This window comes from Oxyura jamaicensis, chromosome 2 (assembly GCF_011077185.1).
Source record: "Oxyura jamaicensis isolate SHBP4307 breed ruddy duck chromosome 2, BPBGC_Ojam_1.0, whole genome shotgun sequence".
Classification (NCBI taxonomy): domain Eukaryota; kingdom Metazoa; phylum Chordata; class Aves; order Anseriformes; family Anatidae; genus Oxyura; species Oxyura jamaicensis.
In genome coordinates, this window is record NC_048894.1 from 20,465,937 (window position 1) to 20,493,438 (window position 27,502).

Sequence of the window (27,502 nt, forward strand, 5' to 3'; positions counted from 1 at the left end):
TTGATTGATTTTTATATGCCACAACATGTATGCTCTTCACTGATTTTCTAGTCTTGAACGTCAAGACTGCCAATGTCTTGACTTGCCAATGTCAGCCGTCCGTATAAATTAAGGTTAAGTCAATTACACTGGTCCAAAATTTTAAGCTGCATATATTTCTCTACTATGCATCTATAACTTCATTATAATGATTACCAAGCAAGACTAAACTTGCTGAAATAAGCTGGAATTTTGCCAGAGCCTTCAAGAGACTTTTGACTGTGCCCTGAATGGTCTTACTATTATTGCTGGAAAGGAAAGTACTTTGAAGATAAATTGGGAAACTGAATAGATCATTTGGTCTGACAGTGTAAGAAATGACAAAAGCTTTCTCCTAAAATATAAACAAAGCTTGAACCTCTTCTAGGGTCTAATAAAGTTCAGCTACTTAAAAGTAACTTTATTTAATTGGCAGCTGGTCATAAGCCTCAGTAATGAGGCCAAGGAATCAACATCCATGGCGTCTACCCATGGACCAAAACAGTATAGACAGCTGCCTCTTAAATTTGAGGCTGAAATCAGGTGAAAGATTTCTTTTTTTCTATTTTTCTTTGTGAAGATCACATGGGTGGAAGAGAAGTCTGAAACATTTTCTTATAAATATGAACTAGTAAAAAAAATAACTTCACTTTTATCTTTGTCTGCAAATACAGCACTATCGTAGATATTAATAATAGCAACAACAAATCCCTAATGCCCTATAGGATTATAATTTATGCAAAACATAGATAATAGTTTACCTCAACTGAATATAACTGTCCTCATCTTTTGCTATTTCACCATTTAGTTACATAATATTTCAGGATCCTAGCTAAAGCAATTTCTTCAATTACTCACAAATTTAATCTCTAGTCAACAAAAATTCATTCATGCAACTGACTATTTTACTTTAAAGTCATGTTTCTTTAAAACAATCAAGGCCTTTATACAAATCCACGTTAAGCAACACAAGCATAAAGACTTTTCTCCCCGTGACAAGATAGTAGGCAACCTCCATAGAAAGTTCATACTCTTGATGTTTTCCTCCCTTAGGCATGACTTAGAAGGTTGAGATGCTACATGTGCATGAACAGCAAGGAGTCACCATGTGTGCCTACCAGACATATCTAGGTGGATATGTCCCTTTGTAGTTAATGAAATAAATTAATATTGGCAGTGTTTACTTAACATTAAATTTATTTTTAAATACATGGAAATAATAATAATAAAAAAATATGAAGAAAACTACTGCTTCAGCTGAGTTGCAACTCACACATCTCAGGGTAAAACAGCTATGTCTAGATGAACAAGCAGTATGGAACTATAGAAGCAGATTTGTACAGCTAAACACCTGGTATTGGGGACCTGATTGGGGCAGTAGGGAAAAGGTCAGGATTGAATGCTCTCAGGTTGAGTGCACAGGTTGAATGTTCTCAAGTACCTGCAGTCAGAAAACCATACTAGTGGCATTGCATTTAAAGAAAACTCTGAGCACATACCACTCACTCAGTGTCTAATGGAATAATTTCTAAACATTGGAGTCCTCAGTACCTCTGTAAAAAAGTATACTTGAATTATTTTATAGCATTGAAATCATGCAGCTAGCTAAAAAGAGCCCTCAAGAAAGAAAACAAAAACAAGGTACAGATCTCTCAATAGTAATTTAACAACTTTATGAGGCATAGTTTATATCTCAGCATCTAGGTTATGTCTAGACATTGCTAATCAGACTTTGTGAGTATCAGCATGTGATACGGTCCTATTAACAGTTTAGAGTTTCTGGAATATTAGAGAGATTAGGCACTAGTTTCTTTTAATATTTCTTTTTAATATTTCTTTTTAATATTTCATTAACTAGGTTATGATGACTCTTTATGTACATAGCAAACATCTGTGCTTAGAGGTAGTGATCCATGAAGGCTTACTGCTAAAAGGCATTTTGGAGAAGTCTTGAAGCTGTGTAGCTTTCATGTTTTTTAAACACAGTTGCAATGCTATTTACTGTTTCCTGACATTCTTTGCCCTACTAATGCTTTTTCCAGTCTTCTAAGTTTGAGGTTTTCAAGCTATTGTTCTATGGGTCAGCAATGATAAAACAGCTCTTCTCTGCTAACTGCAAGGAATTAAATGATGTCACAAAGAGTGTAGAAATGTGCTTCCTAAAGTTGGTCTCTTCAGTCTGTCTTATGAGAAAGCTGTGAAAACATAACTAGCCTTTTTTTGCATTTAGGGTACTAGCCTTACATTCAGAGTGGTAGGAAATTAATAAAGTCCACCACTTAATAGTTGGAATATTAGCCTTGGGATGATTCATCCTGGTTTATGACCTAAAAATAAAAACTTTCTAGATTATCTTTGAAATGGGCTGACTAGAACAAACACATCCTGAAACTAATTAATTATGATGACAATGAAATATTTTTTTGTCATCACAACATCATCATGTATTGTGTGATAAATGTGTACACCATTTTTGCAAAAATTGTATTTTCAACAACTGCTGTTATGCATTCCTTTTAGTATATATATAAGTCAGTACCAAGAAAAGGAAACCAAAATTATTCAGTACATAGTGAAAACTTAAAATAGCATACCTATTTCAAATTTGGGGTGAAAAAAGGGAAAATAAGGAAAAGGAAAGCAAAAATTAAAGTCCAGTTCCTGATGTTGTTACTGAAAATTCTATCGTATAGCTTAGTGACGTGCTGATTTGGAAATCAATTAGAAGTTTATTAGTATGAAAATCAGTCAAAAAAAAAAAAAACAACACAGTTTCTTTGCCTTATACCTCCACTTCAAATGATATCAGTGAATTTGTGTACTTTTGCTTCACAGAATTGTATTCACTAAGAAATTGATAAATTGTGTTCATAATCTCAGTAAAAATGAGGCTACTTTTCATACTATAGCAAACAATGGAGATTTGATTGTGTGAGCATTTTCTACAATTTCATGAGAAAAAAAAGTGTTAGTACTTCCTAAACAATATCTGTGATCCTTTTCTCCAGAGAAAAAAACATTTCTTATTACCATTCTTTGTATCTGATACTACAAGATGCTGTTTCTTGATATCTCTTGTAAAACTAAAATTGTACTGTATTCATACTAAAATAATTTGCTAAGAGATCTGGAAATCCTTGAAATATCAAAGAAGGTAAGTCCCTATATCCCAAAGGTATTATACTTGATGCATTTTTTTTTTTGCTTTAATACATTCTTTTCATATGAAAAGCAGATTTTTACTGTGCTTTTAAAGACAGATGCTTTCTGAATTATTTTAAGAAATTCACTAACAGCACTTTTTATTTTCCATTATATTATTTCAAAGTAAATAGTAGTAATTTAAAATCCATAAAAGCCAAAGAATATAATTAAATTATTACCTTCATGTTTACTGTCTTTGGTGCTGAGCTGCCAGCAGTGTTCAAGTATTAACAATTTACAACAGGCGTAGTTATTTGTGATAATTACATTTTTTAAAACTACCATACTTACTGCAAATGGCAGGGCTCTCATCTGAGTTATCTGCACAATCATTTACAAAATCACAAAGATTATCCTTTGGGATGCAGTACTTGTTGGCACATGTGAATTCCTGTAATGTGCAAGGTCTGTCTGGGATGAGCAAAGGGGAACAATCTTCAAAAGTAATATCATCCACTGCCACATCTCCCATGTAACTGACACCACGTTTTGCTCTGAAAAGAATCTAATAAAAATTATACAGATATTACAGTAAAAAAAAGTGGGTATCATGCTCAAGACTCTTTTTTTCTTAATCAAATGCAAAAATACAATTCTACTGCACATTATGGAGAAGGAAATGGAATAGTTCTAAACCAAGTCAGTTTCAAGGATAGAGGGGATTTCTGTCTTAAAAATGGATGTCTGTCTAAAATCGAATAGAAGTGAGAAATTTACAAAAACTTGTGTTCAGTTCAGGTAAATGATCAGACAGTCAAAAATATTACTTTGTTGTTGTCGTTGTTGTTATTCAGAAGGGGAGACAGAGCAGGGGGAAGAGGGGGGGATGGGCAAAAAGTGAAATAAGAAGAGGGTAAATGTAAAACATAAAAGTATCTAAAGCCAAGCTGTCTAGAGAGAACATAAAATATGAATACACACCTGAAAATTTGAACGAATTCCCAAGAACACTTCTGCTCTGTTCCATTGTGGACCTTGGCTGCCACTTTGAGTCCATAGTTTAGAAATCTTGTTACCAGTTTTACAGAGTACCTGAAAAGGAAATAATTACAGGTCACAAAAAATCTTTCCATTACCAACAGACTGCAGGTTCCTTAATTTTGTCCAGAGTATCCTGTATAACTGATCTCTATACTAACATTAAATTTTAAGTGCAAAGGGAGTTGCCAGTGTAAGCCACTATTCAAAGAAAATAGTGCTTTAAAACTTTCTGATCTGCTCATGAACACACTCTGCTCTGGGTCTTATCTCGGTTAATTTACCCACTAATTTAGATGGAACGGTTAACCACAAATAAAAATTGCTCAGGAAAGGGTCAATATCCATTTGTAAAACATGGAAAACAGCACTAACAACACGTGTTAATAGTTCATGCATTTACTACATTGCATTACATTGCTCCATTATAGTTCCAGGAGAGATTTAATGTCCTGATCATATGAATGATTTTTTGTAATGTAATGATCATATGATTTTTTTTTTTTTTTTCCCTACAGACAAAAACTTGTTCTTTCCTTCCCTTCTTAAGACCATATTTTACTTGTCTGGATAACAGAAGACTCACAAATACCTATAAACCTTTGAATAGCCATTGAACTGGAGAAACCTAACACTTCAACATTAGCACATTAGCACAAAGTCTTACATATGCTTGACTCCATCCTCTCAGGCATCCAAATTCAACTGAGCTAATAACAACCAGATCGGATTTGATGATGTGTCAAGTTGTTTCTTCAATCAGTACTCACAGAGCTAAACATCAGTTCACCAGTTGCCTGCACCACTTCTGCTTCCAAGGATTTATTGCTACTTTGTGTAATCTTCTTAGGGTTGCCCAGGTATTTTTCATCTTAATGAAAAAAATGCTTTTTTTGAAGATTTATGTAGTCCCATGTGTATGCATGGTATTGTATAACAGGTAAGTTCTGGCAAGCAAATAGCAGATCCTCCCACTGAAGAGCTTTCATTCCAGAGGAACAAAAGAAACCAGTGCTTCTTAATAGAACAGAATAGAATATGACACCTGGCTTTATAGACAAGAAAAACTGCTCACAGAAGACATGAATTTTAAGGCAAAAATTAAAAAAAAAAAAAAAAAGAGAAAAACAGAGGTTACAGATATTATTTGAGAGAATAGGGGGTGCTGAATAAGAGATTTTTCTTATGTTTACATACATGCTATACAGGTATATCAATATAAATATAAATGTTTGGGACAATATAGACAGATGTACAATTTTCCACAAACTGTACATTACCCACTAAATTATAAATCCAATGCCTTCATCAGTAATACATATTTTCTCTCATATCATGCTAAAGATTACAATTTTAAAGTTGAACATGCCCATAAATTTGTATCCTTTTAAAATCCAGGGCTTCTCTGTACCCTAATTTAACTGAAAACTTTGTAAGTTGTTGAAAAATGGCTTCTAATACTTTGGTAGAGTTAGCTATAGAAATCAGACAAAAATGTTTCCAACAATTATTCAAACTGAAGTTGCACAATAAAGTGACAACTAATCAATGTTTCAGAAAGCCACAGAAACACGGGAAGACAGACACTCATGCAAATAGCAGGAGCCTTTAACATGTCCTACATTGCATTTGATGGTATGGACACAGACTAAGATGGAAAAATCTAAACTTATGAACTAAATACAAATGTGATAGTCATGAGGGAGAAGACTAATAAAAGGACATCAGTGATACTCAGCCACAGAAGAGATTCATAATTGTATAATACTTATAATCTTTAAAATAAAATAAAGACATCTAAATAATTATATTTTCTCTCTCTGAGCAGAGTCTAGCAGCTGCCCCATGTCAGCTCCAGCTGGCACCAAAAGGGACCTGGTCAGAGCCAAGCCAATAAGCGATGTTGTTTGCGCCTCTGTGAGAGCAGATTTAAGAAAGAGGAAAAAAAAAAAAAAAAAAAGAGAGCGAGGAGTGAGAACCAGCCCTGCAGACCCCATGGTCAGTGCAGAAGGAGGGCAAGAAGTGCTCCAGGCACGCAGCAGAAGTTCCCCTGCGGCCTGTGCAGAGGCCCCTGGTGGAACAGGCTGTTCACCTGCAGCCCATGGTCCCACATGGAGCAGATCTCCACACTGCAGCCCGTGGAGGAGCCCCCGGTGGGGCAGGTGGATGTGGCCTGGAGGAGGCTGCGGCCCATGGAGAGCCCCCGCAGGAGCAGGCCCTGGGCCGGAGCTGCCGCCTGTGGAGAGGAGCCCATGCCAGAGCAGGGGGCCTGGGGGGAGCTGCTGCCTGTGGGGGACCCATGCTGGAGCAGCCTGCTCCTGGGGGATGGACCCCGTAGTATGGAGCCGTATGGGAGCAGTTCTTGAAGAGCTGCTGCCTGTGGGCAGCCCCCGCAGGATCAGTTTGCAAAGGATGGCATCCTGTGGGAGGGACCCCACGTGGAGCAGGAGTAGAGAGTGACCGTGAAGGAGCAGCAGAGAGGAAGCGTTAGGGACTAACCATAGCCCCCATTCTCTGTTCCCCTGCTCTGTTTGGGGAGAAATGGTAGAAGAGGATGGATGGAGAGGGAAAGGTGTTTTCAGTTTGCTTTTAGTTTCTCCCTGCTCTAGACTAGTTAGTAATAAGCAATTAATTACATCAATCTCACTATGCTGTCCCTGTTTTGCCTGTGATGGTAATTGTTAAGCAATCTCTGTGTCCTTCTCTCAACCATCGATCCCTTTTCCATGCTATTTTCTCTCTTCCTTTGAAGACATGGAGTGAGAAAGCAATGTGGTGGAGTTTACTTGCCCATTAAGGTGAAACCACCACAATAATGAAGCAATTGAAATGAGATACCTATTTACAATGTTTAAAATGCAATGTTTTTTTTAATTATAATTTTTTTATTCAGATTAACTGAGCCAGTGAGAATTTGTTTATAAAATTAAATTCAGTGGCCACAACTAATTTGATACTCACTGCACATGATTGGGTATTATAACCTGAGTATTTTTAAAAAACGTTTATGATGCTGTAAATTATTGTGTAACACTCATGAGAAATTCTGTTATATTTAATATGATGTGTGGAAAAAAAACGTTGAGAACAATTTTGTTGTTTTATTTAGTCACTTTGCAGTGACTCATTTGATCTGTAAGTTGCTGAATAGTTAGATTTCCTTTACAGGAGTATTTTTATTTTAAATGGAGTGTAGAAAATGGTATTGCTAAGAAAGATTGTTATTGTTAAGTCCTAGAAATAACTAAAAGTTTCTTACATTAATATAATTAACCATTGAAAAATATATGTTAAGCTTTCGAAGGAATAACATAGCTATAAGGTGTTTCTACCAGATTTCACGGTGAATTTTGAAACTACTACTTTTTTCTAACTCCCACTTTCAGACAAAAAACTCAGTTTCCAAATACATACTGATGCTTCTCAGTGTTAAAGGGGTATTATACAGTACAAGACTTTTGCCTATACGGAAATTCCAACCACGATACGTGTATAAAGGTCATCATTTTTGCTTGCTGTAGAAACTTATATTTTCCACAGCTAATGCTTCCTTCAAATCTTAACATATTGAGAGCAGTAGAGTGTTAGCAATTATTCATTTTTGTTTATTAGCTGCCTAATCTGTAATGAAACTAAACAACAAAGCATTAATTTCCCAGCAATTTCAGAGAGTAAGAATAAATCAAAATAAAGAATATATCCATACCTCCAGAGAACCTACTGTTGAACCATTCATATGGTTCCAGAACACGATTTTGCACTTGGGCCCCGTAAGGGAGATCACTGGAGTAGCGATGTCAGCAGTGTGACCAAATTCTCCATTTGAGCTGTCTGCAAACAAATACCAGCCTTCTACAGTATACCTGTTCAGAGAGAAAGGTATTTATTTATTAAAAGAAAATATTTAATCAAAATTAAGTTAAAGTTATATTAAAGTGGTAATATTTCTTTATACAGATATAGAACTTTCTAGCTGAGTATCTGGATGCCCTTTAATTAATCAGTGTATTACCAGAATTCCACAAAATCCCTTGAAAAGTCATCTAGTACTTTTATATCACATTTAGACAAAATACAGAGCTGAAGCCTGCCTTTACCCACAATATCACATTGCAGCAGCTGGAGGGCCTTTGAGCCCATCCTCCCCCACCCCACCCACCCACCCACCCATCCATCCTCTTTCATCAAGAAAATCAGAGGCCTACTCACAACATGGATATTGTCCTGCTTGAAGTCAATAAATACCAAGATATTGGGTGAAACTCTTCCTGCTGGGAAAGACAAGGCTGCCTTTGCAGTATGCATCAGATTCTGAGTGTACGCAGAGAGTTTTAGGGTTTTGGGTAGCTGATATTTGGTTCCTGAAAAACTTTCCTTTCAAAGAAAAAGTGGCTGTTGACCAAATACAAGATTCTGTTCTCTTTAATGGAGTTGTTACACACTCCATTGCTGAAAAGAACCTTTCCAGCTTACAGACTTGACTATAGGACCTACATTTCTTTAAAGGTCCTTACCTGAAATTCCTTTATTAGAAATTCCTTTATTAGGATTTCCTGGCTTTCAGTTTGCCTGTTTGGCCAAGCTCTGAACTACAGCTCCAAAAACTAGAATCATGGCAATCGTGAGAAGGCAGTGACCGTACCAATAAGCATTGCCAAGAGAAATGTGGGGTATGCCCAGAGGTTGTTCCCAGACTGGAAGTTTTTGCAAACAGGAATGGTCAGGACTACAAGGTATAGATTCAAGAACATATTTTTAATTCACAAACCTGCTCTAAGTAGTTAGAACAACATAAAGGACTGTAAGACTGTTGTCTGTGGTATGACTCAGCAGTAACTTAGCTGTCTTTGCTGTGCCAGCAATATTAAACAAATATTGCAAAAACTTTTTTTTTTTCCAATCTACTGAAGTTTCTTTGAAAAAATCTGATAAGCATTTTTTTTTCTTTAAAAGATGTTGTGTTTTTTTTTTAATAGTAGTTGTTTGAACAAAACTCTAAGATTACAATGCTTACGTTGAAATCAACATGTCCTATTTAAGTGATAAAATAAATATAAAATTAGCACATACAGGTTGATCACTGTAAAGTTACCACAAAGTTAGTAGATTATTTTTTCTGTGTATAATAATTAACATTTAATAATAAAAAATAACATATTAAGGTATATTACTTAACCTGTAGGTCAAGGAGAGTCTGAATTGCACCTTATATTCAGTAGTTTTAGGAGTAGCATAATCTAACTAGAGGCACTACATAGTATAAGATAGGCTAGAAACAGGTAAAATTATCTCTATATTCACAGCAATTTCCTCTGAGGATCTGAAGTCTGTTAATTCATTCATTCATCCTTAGAATCAAGGATGCAGTAACTTATATCTAATATGACCAGTGACAGACTGATGGTCTGAAAACAGCTGGATCTTCCTGGGATAGCCCAGGGCAAAGAATTTTGCACAGTATTTCCTTACCCTTCCTATAACCAGTGGTTGCTCATAAGCATATATTTAAATAAAAATCCTTTTCCATCTCTTCCTCTTTCTTGACAGAAAAGACCACTAAAATTTTCCTTCATAGGGAAAATTAAAACCTAGTAATAACCACTGACATAAAACAGCCCTTGAAAAACCCTTGCAAATCAGCATCTGGTTCATTGCTTGTTACACAAAGTACTGCTTCCACCTCCCCTGGTCTCTTATCAGGAAAAAAAAAAAAAAAAAAAAAAAAAAAAAAGATTAACAGACAACTGCTCTAACCATGGGAAAGTACAGAAAATATTTTGGTAGATGAAAATTGCAGACAATTCTGACACTGTAAATATTTTTTGTACAGAAATTACAGGCTACATCCTCCAGCAGGGCTGAAAGAACATGTAATTATAAGAACTTCCATGGATCAGAAGAGTGGGAGCACTTTTACTAGTTAATTAATCAGCCACAATACAATTCTTTGGTCATTAAGCACCTTCTGGAGGTTTCCCCAAACCTCATCTAGCATGAATGAGAATGAGAGAATAATTCTTTTTGTAGATATTGGTAAAGATGTGTGAAAATTAGTGAAAAGAAGTGGATTTTTCCCATAATTTATTTTTAACTAGGGAAAATGATTCTCTAAACTGTTAATATATTTGTTTTATTTAAATATTAAGTGGAATAGTGGAAAAGAAAAAAAAAAAAAGGAAGAAAGAAAAAAAAAAAGCTCTGCACCACACAGTAGCTGGGAGAGTGAGAGGAGTGAGAGGAGTGAGGAACAGCCTTGCAGGCGCCAAGGTCAGTGAAGAAGGAGGGCAGGAGGTGCTGATGTGCTCCAGAAGCCGGAGCAGAAGTCCCCTGCGGCCTGTGGTGAGGCAGGCTGTCCCCCTGCAGCCCATGGAGCAGATCTCCACGCTGCAGCCCATGGAGGAGCCCACATGCAGCAGGTCGATGTGGCCTGGAGGAGGCTGCGGCCCATGGAGAGCCCCCGCAGGAGCAGGCCCTAGGCCAGAGCTGAAGCCCATGGAGAGGAGCCCACGCAGGAGCAGGGGTTCTGGGGGGAGCTGCTGCCTGTGGGGGACCTCTGCTGGAGCAGTTTGCTCCTGGGGGATGGACCCATATCTGGAGCAGTTCTTGAAGAGCTGCTGCCTGTGGGCAGCCCACGCCAGATCAGTTCAGCAAGGACTGCATCCTGTGGGAGGGACCCCACAGCACAGGGGACGAGAGTGACCAAGAAGAAGTGGTGGAGAAGAAGAGCTATAGACTGACCATAACCCCCATTCCCCGACCATAACCCTCCTCCCCCCTGCACCGCTCGGGGTGAGGAGGTGGAAGAGGGTGGACGGGAGGAAGGTGCTTTTGGTTTCTTTCCTTTGTTTCTCACTTCTCTAGCTTGTTAGTAATAGGTAATAAATCTTACTGTCTCCCTATGCTGAGTCTGTTTTGCCCGTCACAATAATTACTGTGCGATCTCCCTGTCCTTATCTCAACCCTTGAGCCATTTTCATCATATTTTCTCCCTGCTCCTCTTTGAGAAGGGGGAGTGAGAGAGCGGTTGTGGTGGAGTAAAACCACCACAGTTTCCAATACACATACTTTTAGACAGATACTTGCAAGAAAGTCATTTTCATGATCAGAGTTAACATCTACTGCCACCCATAAGATAGTTACCTACTCTGAAGAATTATAATGCTCCTTTCTTATAAAAGAAGAGCCCAAAATTTTCTAGAAAAACAAACAAACAAAAGCTGTTTCTAAGCCATATACAAGTACATATTTTTGAAGGAGTAAAAATGTTTTAGAAATAAATGTCAAAATGTGGGTCAAAACTTCATTTGGCATAGGTCAGACACATTAAAGGTGAAACCTCTAGGGATTGTTGATAAAGATAAGAAGTGTTGTTCTGGTAGTATTCTAGGTGAAAGTGTAATGATCTGGGAAAATCTGAATCTTTCCCACAATCTTATTTTTGTTTTCATACAGAAGCAGAAGAGAGGACTGGCTCTGAAGCTTTTCTATTATCACAGAATCATAGAACCACAAAAGAGTTAGGAGAACTTGAAAGATAATCAGGTCCAACCTTTCATAGGAAGAGGGGGCCTAGATACTTTGAATTTCTAAAAATAAAATAATACTAAATGTCAAGAACCGTATCTCAAGGAAGGAAATCCATACTTCCTGAATTGCTTTCCTTTGATCCTGGCAATTTAGACATCTTTATAATTACTACGTACATTTACATCATCCTTGAGAAAGTTGGAAGTAAACTACTGCAGAAAATAAGCACAAAATAGAGTAAAATATATACAAGCCTTAGGGTAATCCAGTAATAATAAATCCAAAATAAAAAGTAATAAATGTTATTTAAAAAAAAAAAAAAAACTTCTAATAAGCTGCAGTGACAACTGAAGTAGAAACCTACATAGCTACAGATTCTTCAAGCAAGTCTGCATTTGAAATATTCATTTCCCTCCTTTCTTCTGAAGAAAGATGTTGCTTCATTGTAGTAATACTTTTTTCTTTCTTTCTTTTTTTTTTTTTTTCCTTCAGCTCTGAGTTTTCTACTAGTCTTGCCTAGAGATAGAAGAATATCCAGTTCTCTTAAGGTTTGCAAAAACATTTAAAAATTCAGAATTTACTCTGCTGCTGGGAATTCATGTTTTCAGTGGCCTAAGACTATCAGTACAATATTTAGAACAACATTCGAGAGGGCTGTTGAAACTCAGCAGAATGATAAAGAGGTCTGAAAAGCAATAACACTTAAAAACCTCTTACTTCCCAGAATATTCAGTATCAAGTTCAGACCTCTCAGTGAGATTAGTTTGAAAGAGCAGTGCTCTGATGAAATTCAGACATCCATCTCTTATTTGGTGCATTGAGTCTGAAGCAGACCAAAATTACATCTGTCTAGATAATTCATGTCCCATAGTGCATACTCAATATTATTTTTGCCCTTGTTTCAGTGTTCGCTATAAGGTTACATTTAAAACTAGTAAACCAGATTAAGGTCCCTTTGGTGATACACTTGAGTGCTACCCACATAGTGGGTAGGTCACAGGGAGAATATGTGGTTGCAAGAGAATATTAAGGATGTGTGGGAAAATAAGGAAAATGGAAAGATCAGAAGAACCCTAGACAAATCTGTGGAGAGCATCCTTGTTTATGTAATCTTCACTCTTGTCACTGATGACCTATCTATCTATGTTGTTGTTTAAAAGGAAAGCTTTCTGCTAATGTCTGTCATTGACATTAACTTGCAGCATGTTTTCTCACAGAGCAAAGGAATCTCTGTCTTTAAGTCTTTAAGATGGCTGGTATAGAGACATAGGAAGATAAAAAGGAAGATAAACATACAGTAGGGAGAATAGTTTGAAGGAAGCAATAAAAAGTCATATATTTGCATATAGTTCACATGTTAGAGTACTGGCATCCTCTACGGATGTGTCCTTTGTAGCAGAGGCAGTTAATACATATGTGATCCCCTGTTCAGTCTGTCAATCTGTGACTTTTAAAGTGAACTGTTTCTTAGTTGGCATATATATGCCAGCTGATGTGATTTTTTTGGACTTCAGCAAGGCTTTTGACACGGTCTCCCATAGGATCCTACTGGACAAAATGTCCACCACACAGCTAAATAAAAACATCATACAATGGGTGAGCAATTGGCTAACGGGCAGGGCCCAAACGGTTATGGTAAATGGGGCTGTGTCAGGCTGGCAGGCGGTCACTAGTGGGGTCCCTCAAGGCTCCATTTTAGGGCCGGTACTTTTCAATATTTTTATAAACGATCTGGATGTAGGAATAGAAGGTATTTTGAGCAAGTTTGCTGATGACACCAAACTTGGAGGAGTCGTGGACTCGAATGAGGGTGGAAAGGCCTTGCAGAGGGATCTGGATAGGTTGGAGAGCTGGGCGATCACCAACCGCATGAAGTTCAATAAGAGCAAGTGCCGGGTCCTGCACCTGGGACGGGGAAACCCTGGCTGCACGTACAGACTGGGCGATGAGACGCTGGAGAGCAGCCTAGAAGAGAGGGATCTGGGGGTCTTGGTAGACAGCAAGTTGAATATGAGCCAGCAGTGTGCCCTGGCAGCCAGGAGGGCCAACCGTGTCCTGGGGTGCATCAAGCACGGCATCGCTAGTAGGTCAAGGGAGGTGATTGTCCTGCTCTACTCTGCACTGGTGCGGCCTCACCTCGAGTACTGTGTGCAGTTCTGGGCACCACAGTATAAAAAGGACATGAAACTGTTGGAGTGTCCAGAGGAGGGCTACGAAGATGGTGATAGGCCTGGAGGGGAAGACGTACGAAGAACGGCTGAGGTCACTGGGCCTGTTCAGCCTGGAGAAGAGGAGGCTGAGAGGAGACCTCATCACAGTCTACAACTTCCTCGTAAGGGGGTGTCAAGAGACAGGAGACCTTTTCTCCATTAACACCAGTGACAGGACCCGCGGGAACGGGGTGAAGCTGAGGCAGGGGAAATTTAGGCTTGACATCAGGAGGGGGTTCTTCACAGAGAGGGTGGTTGCACACTGGAACAGGCTCCCCAGGGAAGTTGTCACTGCACCGAGCCTGTCTGAATTTAAGAAGAGATTGGACTGTGCACTTAGTCACATGGTCTGAACTTTTGGGTAGACCTGTGCGGTGTCAAGAGTTGGACTTGATGATCCTTAAGGGTCCCTTCCAACTCAGCATATTCTATGATTCTATGATTCTATATGCAGTCACTTGGTATTCCAAAACTTTCCATAAACCCAAAATATCAGTCTTTCTTACTCTGTACAAAAGTTGTTCTCTTCTTCCCTATCTTTATTCTTTGAATGATTTTCAGCAAATGTAATAGTTTCTTCATTCATTCTTCTGTGAAGACAGGCTGAGATAGGTGAGGGTGTTCAGCCTGAAGAGAAGTCTCTGGGGAGACTTATAGCAGCTTTTCAGTACTTAAAGGCAGTCTTATAGAAGAAGAGCAACTTTTTTGCTCAGGCAGACAATGACAGGACAAGGAGGAATGGTTTTAAACTAAAAGAGGAGGGATTTAGATTGGAAATTAGGAGGAAATTCTTCACTGAGAGGGCGGGAGGCACTGGAACAGGTTGCCCAGAGAAGCCGTGGATGCCCCATCCCTGTAGGTGCTCAAGGCCAGACTGGATAGGGCTTTGAGCAACCTGCGCTGGTGGGTGGCATCCCTGCCCATGGCAGGGAGGTTGGAACTGGGTGATCTGTAAGGTTCTTTGCAACCCAAGCCATTCTATGATTCTGTGATTGCACAGTTTACTGAACTGACCCCTCCTTTCTTTCCTATTCCAAAAACTACTCCCCACTTTTATTATCCTTTAAACAAGACCTTTAGATGTCAATGATCTCGACTTCTTGATATGAAGGTGAGTAAATCTGGCATTGCCTGTATATCTTATGCAAGTGCTGAAAGAAATTCAGCATAATAAGTGTGCAGGCACCCCTGCTAGTAGCTGCAAGATCCCAGGCTTGTTTGGAAAATTATTTCATGGAAAGCCTCTTAAAGTGTTGGCAGGAACAATAGATTTCATTAAAATCTTGATATTTGCCCTTTGAAAATAATTAATTTTACCTCTTCTCAGTACTGCAAGCATTTCCTATATAGTGAGATTCCTATGACAGTGTAATTATCCTAATTAGTTTCAGGCAGAAATTGCCAATATTTTAACGGATGTAAGATTTTCAACATAAGCAACTTTGCATATTTTCATACTGTGATTTTGTTAATAACTTAATACTGAAAGTATCTTTTAACAAATTGTTAGCAAAGAATGTGCATATATAAAAAGATCTTTGCTATATTTCCTTTCAAGGCATTCAGGAGAACAGTGGGAACTGAAAGCACTAAATGGGAATTGATAATGAGGGAAGATCAGGTGTGTTAACAACAACAACAACAACAAACAGTTGGAGACCATCCAAAGAACTAGGCCTAGCTGAAATCTGGAAGTGTTATTTATCTGTAATATTGTCAGGTAAAGTCTCATGTTGTGACTTGCTTGTTTTACAGTAGTAATTATCGTTGTGATGTTTGAAAGCAGATATACTTTCCTATACACAAAGTCAGAAAGTTTAAATTCTAACTTAATTTAGTGTTGGACATCTCTCAGATTTTGGTAATTAATCTATGTATCTTCCACAAATTTTGGATCCCTGATTGAGTGTTTAGATGGATGCATAAGATACCCTTTACTCTCTGGTTTTCATTTAGAGTGAAAACTAAATTTGGTTGGAGAACAAAAAACTCATTTTCGAAATGAGTTCCAATTTCTTCCAATTCTTAGCTATAACAAGAAAACACAAAAAGGCAAACAAGAAATAGAAATGCCAGTTTCCTGAGAGGACTAAGCATGCCAATGGTTAGCACATGATAGAAAATTTGACATTCAAAAAGCAGCAGCTACCACTTTCTTTTCCATTTTCCTGGATACATATTTCTATAAACAACATGCAACATCTATACAGTAAATCAGACCCAAAGACTATTATATAATTATAAAGTATTATTCTTCAGCTCTCCAACACTATTTGTCCAGGATCTGCTTAGTCAGTGACCCAGTCAGTCCAGTGGTCTAAACTAAACTAAAACTGACTGCTAAAACTAGTAGTCAAAAGAACAACAGTAGAGCTCTAGTTTACATGCAAAATTAGCACACTGTTGACATATTGGCAGAATATGGGGCTTCAAAGCTCAAGGAGAGGGTTTTAATCAGACCAGACAGTGGCTTCAGGTTTCATTTATCACATCCCATGCATTCTTTATGATGGTAGTGGGGTTGGGGGAAGTTAACAGTTTACTGTTACTCCACCTGCTAACTTTCTGCCAAGTCCATAGTTAATCAGCTGACAAAACTTTTGCCAAAGTTAAGGTATATGCAGGATACTTTGAGTCTTAGAAACTGGGATTTCCTAGTTGGAAAACTTTTCATCAAAATACTTCTGCACAAATTTTGAGATTGTTTCATTAGGTAAGAGAGAGTTAAAATCCTCCATTTTGCCTTCATAACAAACATATTTATGAGAAAAAAAAAAAAAAAAAAAAAAAAACGATTCTGATGTCATTTTTTGTTGTACTATGTCATCAAAGTATAGTATTGGCATTTTAATACCTTATATATCTGACCCAAGTTGTTTGTAAACTGTGATACTTTGAACTTTCCATCACTCTGGCTTCAATTTATGTTGGTTCCTGTTATTTCTTTTTTTATAGTGTCAGATACTAGATGATATGAAAATTCTGGTAACAATTTAAGTAGGTATAAACATAAAAGCCTGTATTACAAGTCTTTAAAAAAGATACTAGCATCTCATACTTTTTTGGCCATAAAGGTTGCAACAGAATCCAATCAGATAACACCCATCACCCATCAATAAAAAATGACAAACACAGAACTGGTATTGCGAGCATTTCTTGTGGTATATTGCAATGAGGTTTGGTTTGAAGTTATTTTTTCTTAGGGGCTTTTTTTTTTTTTTTTTTTCCTCCTCCTTTTGGTTGGAATACCAACAATTATTTTTAATACTCTTAAGTTCTTTCAAATCTGTTTCATATATTTTAAATGCATTTGAGCTGCTTTGGGAATTGTATTTATAAAGCAGAGGTTCTGATTACAGGATAAAAATTTGGAAGGTTTGGAGCTTTTATGTTTGTTTGTTTTAAGAAATTTATGAGAAAAAAGGTGAATAATAATTCCATTGCTGTGTGTGTATTGTTAATTAATGTATCATTTGCTAAAATTACAAAAGAAGCATAAATCTCCTCTAGGAGAGTCTTGATAAATAAATTTAAAATAAAAAGCACATCAAAACTGTCAAGAGTATACTATGAACAAAGTACTCATTTGTAAAATTGCAGTTTCTCCTCTAAAGCTAATTACTTTTTGTAGATTCTTCAGTCAGTACTATTCAAATAAGAAGAAAAGCATATAAAGTGTCATGACCAGGCAGACCTGGCTGGAGAACGGTCTAGAATATTAGTGCACAAAAACATAAATTTGGTGCTTTAGATTAGTTAGAGATTAGTTAGTGTATAATCACAGCAGAAGGGAGATGAGTAAGGTGTAACCACCTAAGTCTTCGCTTAGTGCTCTGGCACAATTTTGTATATTGTGCTGAGTGCCACACTTCCATTATTACAGCAATAGGAACCAGCAGTATCTAAAATTAAGTGGGAATCGGAATACTCACGTTAGTACACTTGAAATTGTTAGTACACTTGCATTGACACACAACTTACAGCCAGAGAGCAAGGTGCACAAAGCTAAATGAACTACAAATGAAATGAAGTACTTCAAATCCTGTTCTCTTTCTCATACTAACAGACCATACAAACCAGCAGATATTCCAAACTAAAGCATAATAAACTTAGCTGCAAACAAACAAGCTTTTATAACTCAACAGTAGAGCAAAGATTAGTATATATCTAACCGGTCTAATCTTTTTTTTTTTTTTTTTTTTTCTTTTTTTTTGGTTTGTTCTGTCATTGTCGTTGTTCTCAGAGAATATCTGTTCAAACTCTCCCAAGATTTACCAACAGCACTTAACAGCATTGCAGAATACCAACCACTATGCAAAGCAAATGACCTCAGAGATGAAAGATTCCATGTTTTGATCATAACACAGCAGTCAGTGGCTGTTACTTAGATTTTCTCCATTGGAGATTTCAGCCTGATGGCTTCTGACTGACACAGAGCTGAGATTAATTCATGGCATTTCCATGGCTCATCTGAACCTGACACAACTCATTAGCATTCTGTCATATCTCCATAAATCCTGTGAGGCTGAAGGCAAAGGGAAACAATAGGAACGAGTTTGCTTCTCAAATAACCAAGCTTGAGGTGAAAAAGCCAACCTTAATTTCTAATCACTATGGACATTAGTTTTAATTAGCAATTTTCTGCATATCAGTATAGTATCAAATTGTACTTCACTGTAAAAACACCTCAGTAACTACATATTTGCTTAGCATCAAATGTCTAATACCTACGGTCTTGTTACTTGCTTTATTGTCACCCCAGATATTTGCCAGTGTGCACAGTACACATTACCTGTGATAATTTTGGTTACCTGTGATACTTTGTTAGTGCTTTAGTGAAGTACTAACACATATTAGTCCATCTTTCTGAGCCACTTAGAGAACTAGCATATTCTATTCCTTGTTCAGAAAAAAAAAGTTTTCTGAATCTTGAATATGGGAGTTCTTCTCTGAAAAAAAATCCTAATTAAACCAAAAAGGATTACAGAATGAATTGTTACAGACTTTTCTGTAAATGATTTTGTCAAGATTTCTGGCAAAACTCTGATTATCAATAATAATACAAACATAACAATAAATTTAAAAGTAGGAATTTTATTGACCTTACTGGATAGATAGAAAGGCAAAACTTGTGTTTTTTGTTTTGTTTTTATGAAAAGAAAAAAAAAAAAAAGAAAAGAAAAGAAAATAAGCTTTATCTTCCTGTGACTTCTGCATAGCAAGTGATTCTAGAGTCACTTTGTTCATATCTAGATCACTTGGTTCACCTCACCCTCCAGTTTACAAATCCACAGTTTGCCTTTGACTTCCAATTTTGCACTCTTCCACCCAGGCACTAGCAGGCTCCTGCAGCAATGATTTTCTTCTTGTTATACTTATGGATTGTTCTCCTGCCCTTGCAACCATGAATCCTGAGACACTGCTGTATCTACTGAATCAGGATTCCCCATGATTGCCAATTGTGAGAGAAAAAAAAATAAAAAAAAAAAAAAAAAGAAAGAGAGAAAGAGAGAAAGAGAGAAAGAGAGAAAGACCACCAACAAAAAAACTTCTTTACTCCTTTTTCCTGTTCCCTGTTTTACAACTTTCAGTTCATAACTCTGAACTAAGGGGAGAGGGAAAGAGGGAATACAACAACAAAAGCAACTGCAATACGTGGTGAATAAAATTATAAGTAATAAACACTTGAATTATCCAATAATTAACAAAAGATATACATACACAAAGTTAAAAACTGGTCAGTGTTCAATTCTTGCCTTTGACCACAGTGTGTTCAAATAGTTATAAGATGATCTTAAGCAGAGAAATAATAACAATAATAATAATAATAATAATAAAACAGTAAGAAGATCAAGCAGATACTGATGAAACATAGTTCTTAGCTTCTATTGTAGAAGTTATAGGGGAAAATACACTGTACTGAAGAGGATGTTCATCTGGGAACCTGTATTACTTCTGTTCCTGGCTGGTCATTTTTCCTGCTAATCTTTTGTGTTTTGTTTCTTTGTTTAATACAAAAAGAAAACCTCATCTTTAGGTTCAATGCATCCCAACAGCTATTTGATATTCCGCCAAAAACTTTTGTGCATGTTGCTACTGGCCATCCGCATCCCTTGCACAACACTTTCCAGGTCATAGTTGATGAAGTCTTTGTCCCCTTCACACAAACTATTCCTTAACCAGACTTCACAGTTTTGGAGACTACCTAACATTTACCGTGCACCCAAAGACATATTTCAGTGTAAATTTCAATGCTCCTTTTGTTTTCAGTCTTCTGTCAGGGTTAATGGCACAAAACAAGGGAGGCATGTACAATATAACAAGACAATATAAAGATATTTTTAGTAATGTCAGCTAAGTGAAACACAGTATGCAAAAAAATTATAAGTTCCTTTAAATAGTAAAATTCAGCTTTCTCCTCCCCTCTCCTCTTATTTTTTCCTTTTTTTTTTGTCCTTTTTTTTAATGAGCGTAATCTATTTTAAAGTTCTTAGATTCTCAACTCTCTCTTCAGCAGTCAAGAACTGTTTTAAAGAATATTACTTAAAAACTTTAATTTTTCCAATTTTTTCCTACGCTAAATACAAATGATTGTCTGAAAAGACAAAATCAAGACAGATGTGCTCAACATATGGTGATCAAGGTAATTATTTACAGAGCAATAATTATCATGTGAACTTAGAATTTTTGTTCTACGTCCTTTTTTGGTTTTGCTTCATTAGTTTTGATGACATATTTGGGTCTGAATTATCATATCAATTGCATGCTGACAATGTTTTCAAATTACAGCCACACCCAAATATCATTGTTAATGCTAAAGAATTTACTATATCACTACCCAGTTTATCTCAAATTTAAAATGCAACAAGCTGTTCTATCCTCCATTTCTCAAGTCATTGTTTTCACTTAATTAACGTAATTACACGTTTAAATGCATACACCTCCCCCTTACAATTCATCAGCCTACATGTGGTTGGCCCAGATGTGTGTTCTATGAGAAACTGGTGGTTTGGATTTCCAGCAATTCACAGGTATTCTTCTGAAAGAGCTCATTGTAAACTGTATCGTACTCCACTCTTGTATCAGGATGAATCTAGTAATTTCTATACAAAATCAATATGTTTTACTTTAGAAAGCAAATACACAAGATGGAGTATTAGAGCTTCTGTCATATAATACAAGGAAATTTGGGGAAAAAAGATGAGAAAATTAAGCATTTCACAGTTTTAATTCAACAAAATGCCGCTCAGTATTCCCTGCAGTAATTTGGAGGTCTCATGCTCCCATTGTGTTCTATAAGGCAAGAGAGACAGAAAGAGAGAACGAGGAAACAGCACAAGCAAATTACATCTCATGTGAAAAATCACAACAGCAATTCATTTCAGTATTGCCTGCAAACTGTGATCTTTATGGATCGTTTAGGTTCACTTTTTATCAGTCCTTTTAAATATACAGTTAGTTTCATTAAACTTGGAAAACCAAGAAGTAACAGCTCCCATCAGTGATCTGATAAATAGTATTTTGGCAAGGAATAACAATTAGTCACACCTTGTTGGAAACTGGAATACTACAGACAGAAAAGCAACACTGTGCAAGTCTTAGCAGAGTAGTAATATTTTCTATTTTTTTTTAATGCAGTGATATAATTTATCAGAAATACATATATATTATTTATATAAATAAATTAAGCTGAACTTAACTCTAACTACAGGTGTTTGGTTTTTTCATACTGCACTAGTTAATTATTGACAGCTGAATTCACCAGACCCTTCCCTGGGGAAACCTGTAGTACCCACACCTGGCAAAATTGCATGGATAACTAGCTAGTACAACAGTAAAGAAAGTCTATAGTGTGTCTATACCATCTGAGAAGGAAATATTCCCAAACTAATTAAAATGGTGACCACCATAAGCCAAATTAAACAGTAACCAATGAATTGCAAAGTCTGCTTTCAAGCAAGTGCGGAGTCAGCTTGCAAAGAATTAGCATGAAAATTTTTTAATAGTGAAGAGAGTGGAAACAGCAGCAGCCCAAACTTGATTTTGTTATTCCAAAAGTTGCTTTGCTGGTAAAGCAACAGAACTGCACAGACCAGACCATCCTCCTCACTGGATATTAACATGCAGTCCACATCCAACTGGTGAGCTGACTGTTGAGGTGCTACAAGGGGCCTGATTCTCATGGCTTATGTATAAGCGGATTGTAGGCTGTGGCATGGATACACATAAAGCTGGAGCAGCTGTGTCTCCAAACCAGAATAGTGTGTAAAAATTGTCTTCTCAAACGGGGGAACATGTTTGTATCCTGCATGTCCTCTGGCAGAGGAGGTGCACATGTATTACTCTAGAAAGGGAGGTGTTAGAACCTTTGGGGATTGCTTATAGAAGAGCATTTAGAAATTTGTACCTGTTTATTAATATTTTATAACTTGATTCATCTGTAGTATTCACAAGGCTGACCCTGTTTATTGTCAGTTAATTACATGTCAATAATAAATCAGTAAACTGCTTCAATACTGAGAACTGGGCATTTTTTCCCTGTGGTTATCCACATATGGCTAAACTCAAACTGTCCAAGAGACAGTTGAGTACCTGAAAAATTTTACTCACGTAGTATGATCAGTTGATGGGCAGTGTTCTTCTTCCCCAGGATATAGATTTGCTCCACTTCCAAGTTCCCACTTAAATATATTTGTGTCGTGGATGGAATCAGTTCTTGAATTTTGTTCCAAGGCTGGTTGATACCATCCGCACAGGGTATGATCCTCAAAATTGCAGACTTCCATGGCTTTAGAGATGAACAGTGAATAATACTTCATGTTTATATAAAAACAGGGAATCGTTAATTTATATTATGATAAAATAAATAACCTGGCAATAAAAAAGATTCAACTTGAAGTATACAGTGTATGCTTACTCACTATAAACATGAATAGTTTTTCCCTCTACAGATAAAATACCAATATTTTCCATATTTTTTTCTAAGAGGCTAATATTCTGATGACATTAGCAACTCATTGCTCATTGGATAAAATATCCTCCACAGAAACTCTGAAAAAAAAAAAATAAAAAAAAAATGGCTATTTGGCACTGGTGTCAACTACTGAATAGTTATCTTACTAAATAAATTTGCAGCTGCTTGTACCTCAGTTTTTGATTTCCTGAGCAACTGGACAAGGAAAGTAGGTTCACTACCAACTGTCCCTTCCAATGAATCCCCCTAAAAGAATGTTTAGATGAAAAAAACAATCAATCAAACAAACAGATTTTTGTTCTGCTACTTACTGAACATTTATTCTCTAGTACACATTTCCTGAATATTCTGCAGAAATTCTGACTATAGGTGACAGACTGAGGAGTGAATACGTTTTAATTTATAGCTTTTATACCTCCATTAATGAAGCAAACCACAACCAGTCTGGTTACTCAAAGATGTGATGCTTCTTGAGACTGATGAGTGACATAATATTAAGGTATTCTTTCTTTCTTTTTATTTCTTCCTTCCTTCTTTCATTCCTTCCTTCATTTCTTCCCTCCCTTTTTTCTTCTTTTCTTTCTTTCTTTCTTCCTTTCTTTTTAAATTGCTTTAAAAACATTGTCTCAAATGCTTCTGAGAAAGATAACACCTTCCTGAGAACAAATTTCTGCCCTTACTCAGGACATACTTAACTCCTATTTCAGCACTGTCATTTGAGTGATAAATTGCCATTATTGCTATAGTGATTGGAGACTTCAGACAGAGCTAATATATGAAAGTGTATTCTCCCCAGTATTTATCTCTCTCAGAAGGAAACGATGTTTTATGAGACAATGTAAATTCCTGAGGAAACAAAAATAATCTTCAATACAAAGGGCCTTGCATGTATTTTTCAGTGCAGTTTTTCAAAGGTTGGTGTTTATGCACTCTATAAGAAATTACCCAACTGACATTTATATCATGGATTAATTCATGTAAGAAATAGACAGAAGGGAGCCTAATGATACTTTTTCTAGTTGAGTCTTCAGCCCTGAAAGAAGTGATTGGAGTTTCTACACCATGTGTAATGAATGCAGAGTTTTAATCATCAGTGAGAATAGGTTAGGTTGCAAAGACAGATGAGGTCAATGTTTCTCCTTCTCATTAGTCAGCTACCGAACAACAGTAATTTCAACTATTGTGCTTTAAGGGAAAACAAAGTCTTTCACAGTTTCTCCTAAAATGCTGTAGTGGGAACTGCCTTAACTCAAAACCAATCAGGAAATGTCTTAGACCTCTGTGCACAACAGACAATGTCTGGTGACCCTGTTCATTGTCCCAGCTTCACTATTCCCATCTGACTGTCAGAGCGTTGGGAATTTAGAGACTGGGATTTGTTGACTTTTATGTGAGTATGCCACTCCGCCTAACATCTATTATCTTTCTGACCTAGGAGTCAGTAACTCTAGTGTAACTCTACGTTCCTCTGCCAGTTCAAGATTTACAACTTATTTAGATGCAGAACAAAATCAGAGTTGTTAAAAAACAAAGAGGTGATGGCAAAAACATCCTTATGTCCCTTTATGTCCCTAACTGAATTTCACAATCTCTGCTGATGAAAATACTTTGGGGGGGGAGGGGGAACGATGCGCGGGCCGCGCCCCAAGAGTTGTCACTGAAGTCGAAGATATGTGACCCAAATATAAGACTATAAAATTATTCTCTCTTCAAGTCTGGCCATTGAACATTGAAAAAAATATATGCCATTTAGTTTGAGAAACTGTTTTAACTTTAAAAAGAAAAAGGAGGGGGGGATTTTTTTTTTGCACTTAGGAAGTAGGTTGAGTTGGAATGAAAATACCATGTCTAAACCAGCCCATTAGAAAGCACAAAGTGCACAACATCTCACATTTGCTCATTAAGAGCAAAATGTTACTCTTTTTCTGGGGAAAATCATGTTAAAAAATAACACCTAGATACTATTATCAAATGTCAAAGGTAAAGAAACAGGTGTTAAGCAATATATTGAATAGCCACAAATTAATAAGATAACAAATAAAAGATTTAGTATACTCACCACAGTCTGATTCATCAGACTTATCAGAGCAGTCAGGTCTAAAATCACACCTCTGGATCATCTGGATGCAATGTCCAGAGGCTCTACAGACAAACTCATTCTCTGTGCAGTTGTTCATGGGGAGTGTGGCAGGAACTGAAGTTCCTGATAGAGTTGTAGATATTGTTGGCAAGTTTCCTTTAAGAAATGAATAAATATCTGAGAAACAGAACCAAGGCACATACATTTTTAACAATTTCTTCCCTTACCACTCACATCCTTTCTCATGGATAAAGTTCTCCTGGAAACAAGCCTGGGTGGCCATTTTTAATGTCTTAAATGCCACCCATTGGGAAGTGAACTGAATGTGTAATGCCTGGATTTCCTCAGTGGAAAGCACTACATTGGTTGTGTTAGCCAACCACCATTTGTAAAATCCTCAACACTTGTAGGAATTTATTTATGCTTCTTACATGTCTTTCAAATTTAAATGAAATTGGTCAATCATTTCAAAAACTGTCACAGAGACTGACAGAGCAATCAGAAAAAATTAATTTCCCTGTGAAGCAAAGCTAACAGATTATTAGATTATAATGGCCTTTTTTCAACACATCAATTACTGCAACTAACTGTGGAAATTACTATATAACTTTCTTAACTTTAAATTTCATCAATGAAAAAAAATAGTTTTTCCCAGTAGAAGAACTGAGGTCATCAGCTTGTCTCACTACTTCTTTTCTGTTTCATTCAAACTCATTACAACATATTTTAAATCCATTGTCTTTGTCTTTTCCTCTTATTCTTTACTATGCATACTATGCACTTTTCTTCAGGCTAACTCCCATTTCTTGAAAACCTTTGCTATCATTGTCCATAAAAAGAATTTTCATTATACAATTCCTTGTTTAAATTCAATCATTATTGAAATCATTAGCTGTAGTGCACAAAGCACTTCAGTAATAGTAATAAAATAAAGTAATACACCTGAGTTAATTAAAAAGTACATGTGAAGACTTTGATATCTGGGACAGCAAAGATATTTTCCCCCCTTAAGGCATAGAGCACCAAGACTGATAATGAGGGAGGAGGAAAAACTTTTTGAATGAATAATTAAATGTTATAATAAATATATCTACAACTCATACTAGCATCAAGGACTGTATTGGACAGAAATTTTTAAATAGAGATGCAACATTCATGTACCTGCTCCTGCTCCCACTCCACTGGAACAAGAGAAGGCTTTTTCAAATACCATAACCTTCAGAAAGGAGTCAACTCCTTTCCCTCATTTGAAATAACCCATTTTGTAAAATTTATGAAGTACCACTTTGTCTAGAGCAAACATCATTTAATAGCTTATAGTTCAGGAATTCAAATGATTAATCAAAACTGTATGCTCAAGTTTCTACATCTTTGATGTTACTTATGATTAACATTACCATCAGGCTATCAAGCCCATCTCTCCATGGTCTGTATCTAGTTAGAAGTGGGATGATACCAGCTGGGCTGCCAGTACTTAATTCCAGGGTGCGGGAATGAAACGTGGTTGCCCAGTTTTTTGTCCTTGGTCCAACTCATTAAATATGGTGGAAAGTGTTATACCTATTGACTGCTTTTACTACTGTTCCCACAGCCTCTTTGATTCTTTTTGTTTGTTTGGATTTTTTATGGTGTAGAGGAAGTAGATGTGGTAAAATAGAAGAAGGATCGTCTCAAAAATTACTCCATATACTTTTTAAAACTGTAAAAAGCACAAAGGTTGTTTCCTATTCAGCTGTCTACTATTACAATTGAGCAGTTTTGTTTCATTTTTCCACAAAAAATAAACATTTTTTTCTTATTTTTGAACTTTGAAACTCTGATACACTTTGTACTTTGCAATTTTCTTGTTTATTTTTATATTTATAGCTCATTTGAAAATATGTAGAGATTTTCTGGTTAATCCTTGCAAAGTTTTCTTTCTCAAATATAGGGCATTGTAAAGTAATTGTATATTTGAAATTTGTTCTGAATTGCAATTTACATGCAAAATTTTATAAGTGTCACTGCACACTGTATAAACATGGCAAAATTTGAGTTACTTATCGGCAAAGAAATGTGCCACAAATATTCCTACTAGACCCAATTATATACCTAAAATAATTTTTAGAATAGCAGAATAAAATGCATCTTCACCACGATGTTTTAGACTTACTGCTAAGATACTGATATTTAGGAAAAAAAAAATAATAATAATAAAAAAATTGCTGTTCTGAAGCCTTTTTATGATTGTAGCTGCAGCTAATACTCCTCCTAAAACCCCTTCTGTGACAGAGGTAATGTTTTACAATTCTGTAGACATTATACTACCCTAGGTAGCAATGACTTTTGAGAACAAGCTGCCCTATCATCTGAAGTGTTTGTGTGCTGTAGCATGAGAGCAATTGACACTGTAACATTAAAAATTATTCAGGAGAGTAGGAAGGCTGTATGAAACTGATTTTGCTAAATGAAAGGTCAGTTTGCTTTGTGAAATGTGTTTATTTGATTCGTGTCAGTATGGAACAATGCTAG

The 27,502-nt window shown here is 36.5% G+C and overlaps 1 protein-coding gene across 1 annotated transcript in view; it reads right to left on the minus strand.

The window, feature by feature from the left end:
• MALRD1 (MAM and LDL receptor class A domain containing 1) overlaps nt 1–27,502 on the minus strand; it is a 283,122-nt gene that overhangs the window by 166,665 nt on the left and 88,955 nt on the right. Inside the window, exons 20-24 of the mRNA XM_035319205.1 lie at nt 24,971–25,147; nt 22,548–22,725; nt 7,907–8,063; nt 4,144–4,254; nt 3,514–3,727 (exon numbers count right to left, since the gene is read on the minus strand). Of these exons, the coding sequence (XP_035175096.1) occupies nt 3,514–3,727; nt 4,144–4,254; nt 7,907–8,063; nt 22,548–22,725; nt 24,971–25,147 (837 nt within the window). The remainder of the gene's footprint in view (nt 1–3,513; nt 3,728–4,143; nt 4,255–7,906; nt 8,064–22,547; nt 22,726–24,970; nt 25,148–27,502) is intronic.